We start from the raw sequence: 3,669 nt of genomic DNA on the forward strand, positions 1-3,669 counted from the left end.
TAGGGGTGGACTTGCAACTTGGAGAGAGAGAAAGGCGGGCCCCAGTTACATGTCGGGGGTGGATTGCAATTGGGAGAATAATGGGTCACGCATCCTAGTTGCAGGTCTGGGTGGACTTGCAACTAGCACAAAAAATGGGTCGGTTACAACAACAACAACAACAACAACAACAACAACAAAGACGACGACCACGACCACGACGACGACGACCACGACGGCGGCGACGACGACGGTGACGGCGGCGGCGGAGGCGGCGGCGGCGACGACGACGACGACGACGACGACGACAAATATCTATCAACACAAAACCGTGCATAATTTTGATCGTGTGGTGTGCGAGTTAGATATGTCATAGCTAGTTTCAATCTAGTTGTATTTCGCAAAAAAAAAAGCTTCAATCTAGAACGTGTACCCCTACAAAAACAACGTTTAAGTGGACAATTGCTAAATTGACACCAACCTTAGCTATTAGACGTGTGGTGGATGATTTAGATGTGACACGATTATTTCTCATATAGATGTGTTTTAGCAAATCTGTTGCTTGAAAGCTGTTTCGTTTCTTCTCTTCTTTTCCTTTTTTTTGCGAGGAAATATGGAGAGCTTCCTGACCAATAGCCTGATGGCGGACTGTTCAGCGTTTCTTCTCTTTCCTTGGCGTGCCTCGTCAGCTGAATTGCTCTTGCCGAAACGTATCCGCGTACGGCGTACCACATATTCCATTTACTACGTACTGCTGTACGTTGTTTCCTTGTGCATAAAGGTCCATCGCTTCCAGTACGCACTACTCTCCAAATATAGCGGTTAGCTAATTTGTTTGGTCGTTTGTTATTGTTTTCCAAAGGTACGCGTATATTTAGCTGTATATTATTACTCGTATTTTTTCCAGTGATGACTGGATACGTGTGTGGATCTGCACTGTTTTTGTACAACTGGACAAGTCATGTGCTTGAGCTGGTTACGTGCCGTTCTATTTTGGCGCCGACGTGACTATATGTATGTATCCCGTAACTAAAAGACGATTGACGCTCTACTTTGGCAGAGATCTTTTTTTTTGGAAATCAAATTAAGTTAAAAGCTGGCGATAGCTTTCGTCCAAATAATTAAAGGTCGGCATCGATCGGCCGGATTTGCACCAAAGTACAGGCAAGAATGAATGAATGAATGGTCGATCTGTACGTTCTCACCAAAATCAATTAGTAGTAGCTCATTCATTCCCTTCCTAATTCTGAGCCCGCATCTCTGCCTCTGCCTGCACGCTATAACTTACTCCCTTATTATTTTCCTATATATATATATATATATATATATATATATATATATATATATATATATATATATATATATATATACAGCTAGCCAGCCAAAAAACGCCTAATATCTCAGGTAGCACATTAAAGTACGCACGTTGACTCTGAGCTTAGTGCATGCAGATGCAGCGCATGAGCGTGGTACGTAACGCGCCAAGCGCATGCAGTTTCCTTCCTCCCCGAATTGCCCTCCCCTAACCACGGCTTTCGATTCCTGATCTTTACCAAGTCCAGAGACCAGAGCGCGTAATTTGTTTTGATTTGACATAAGTTTCCTTACACCCCAAGATTCGTGCAGAGATCAAATTAAGCCTCAACAATGCCTGCTGATTTGGCGCCACAACATATACTATACTAACTTAAACGATATACATACAGTATATGGCCAGCCTTGAGTTCTGCAAATTAGTCAACCGATCGATGGAATACGTCGGGAACGGAAAAGCCAGCAATTTCGGTGCAGAAAGGTAATATGACACGTCGAATTCGTGGTCTCCACTCCAAATTTAGGGAGAGATTGAAACGGAAGCCATAAATAAAAGGAAAATCCCTCCTGAAAAGGAGAAGGATTAACTATCGAGGGCCGGTCAATCTAATCTTCAGTTGCTTTCTCACTCAGGCCAGGGCCAGGGGCGGGGGACGTGGACGCCAACCAAAACCCGGTCACGCACCATAAATACCCGGCTGCCTGCCATCTACGGACCTCGTTTCTTTGCCACCCTCGCCGATCGATGACCGCACCTCCCACCACATCTGACTAACTCCGGCCGGGGACGCATCGCCTTGGCTTGGCTGTATATATAGGAGCGGACGACGCGCGCGCCCCATCAATCGCCATGGCCTCCGTGGACCTGCAACGCCTGCGCCACATGTTACTCACCACCGGCGCCGGCGGCGGTCACCACCAGCTCGCCTCCGCCGCTTCTACGCCGGCCAGTGGGCCTTGTTATGCCGCTGCGGTGCCGAGCCAGCGGGGGCACCAGCCGTACGCGGACCTCTTCGCGCTGCCGCTGCCGCCGCCGCCCACGACGACGGCGGCCGCGGAGCAGTATTCGGAGTTCTTGGCGATGGCTGCGGCTGATCTGGCTAAGAAGGGCGTCAGCCCCGACTGTGCTCAGGAAATGATCACCAAGAAGCGGAGGCGCGACGAGCAGTCGTCGATGCTTGGCGCGGCCGACGTTCTTGCGGCCCACGCGCAGCAGCAGATCACCGACGTCGACAGCGTCCTGCTCAAACATGTAAGTCCCATGATCAAATCGCCGCCACCGATCGATGCTTTGCGTTTCAGGCTTTAACCGTGGTCGATGATGCAGGCGAGAAAGATGTGGACTACTTTGGCGGAGCAGACGCAGAGCCAGACGAGGCTTATCGTCTCGGCCGTGGAGGCCAGGGCGGCGAAGCGGCTCAAGGCCAAGGACGAGGAGATTGAGCGGATCGGGAGCATGAACTGGGCGCTCGAGGAGCGCCTTCGGAACCTCTTCATGGAGGCTCAGATGTGGCGCGACGTCGCGCAATCCCACGAGGCCACGGCCAACGTGCTCCGCGGCGACCTTCAGCGGGCGCTCGACGTCCAGGCGGTCCATGGCGGTGGAAGCGGCCACGGTCAGGAAGACGACGCCGAGTCCTGCTGCTGGGGGGAGAACCAGGTACCCGTCTGCCCGGAGGAGGAGGTGGGCACGCCGGTAGTGGAGGAGCGTCACGCGACAGGAGCAGGAAGGTGCAAGGGGTGCCGCGAGGGCGCGGCCGTTGTGCTGCTGCTGCCGTGCCGGCACCTCTGCGTGTGCGCGCCGTGCGCGGCCGTGGCGCAGGCGTGCCCGGTGTGCGGAAGCGCCAAGAATGGCAGCGTCTGCGTCAACTTTTCGTGATGCGGGAGGAATAGTTTTAGAGTCGACGTTTTGTTTCCTTCTGAAACTTTACTAGCAGAGTCGGCTTTAGTTTTGTTTCCTTCACCTTTTTTGTTGTTGTTGACGGGGCTGATAGGGCAATGGTTGGATGACATAGATATCAGAGGAGGATTTTCCCTTCTTGATGTCAAGAAAAAAGGGGGTTCCCTTCTTTTGTTCAATTTAGCTTTTTGCTCGAGCTGTTGCATCAATTGTTCAACAAGAACAAAAAAAATCGTAGTATTGCAGATATATGCTTCAAATTAAATACATAGGTTAGAAAATTGTGTTAAAAATAAGGTTAAAAAATTGTGTCCAAAGGTTTTGCGGCAACTTAGATGAGCGCGATGGAAGATGGTGGAGATAGTGTAAACATACACATGAAGACATTAGAGACAATCAGTGGCGGAGCCAGGATTCGAGTATAGGGGGGGCTGAGTATGTATATTGATCTAATTTCGTTGGTAATTACTCGTCGT

At 50.6% G+C, this 3,669-nt stretch overlaps 1 protein-coding gene across 1 annotated transcript; it reads left to right on the forward strand.

The window, feature by feature from the left end:
• Positions 1-2,033: 2,033 nt before the first annotated feature.
• Positions 2,034-3,384, forward strand: LOC119331773 (E3 ubiquitin-protein ligase BOI-like). Its single transcript, XM_037604950.1, has 2 exons — positions 2,034-2,545; positions 2,621-3,384. Exons 1-2 carry the CDS (start codon positions 2,144-2,146, stop codon positions 3,170-3,172), a joined length of 954 nt encoding a protein of 317 aa, XP_037460847.1. The 5' UTR covers positions 2,034-2,143; the 3' UTR covers positions 3,173-3,384.
• The last annotated feature ends 285 nt before the right edge of the window (positions 3,385-3,669 follow it).

Source organism: Triticum dicoccoides, chromosome 7A (assembly GCF_002162155.2).
Source record: "Triticum dicoccoides isolate Atlit2015 ecotype Zavitan chromosome 7A, WEW_v2.0, whole genome shotgun sequence".
Taxonomy (NCBI): domain Eukaryota; kingdom Viridiplantae; phylum Streptophyta; class Magnoliopsida; order Poales; family Poaceae; genus Triticum; species Triticum dicoccoides.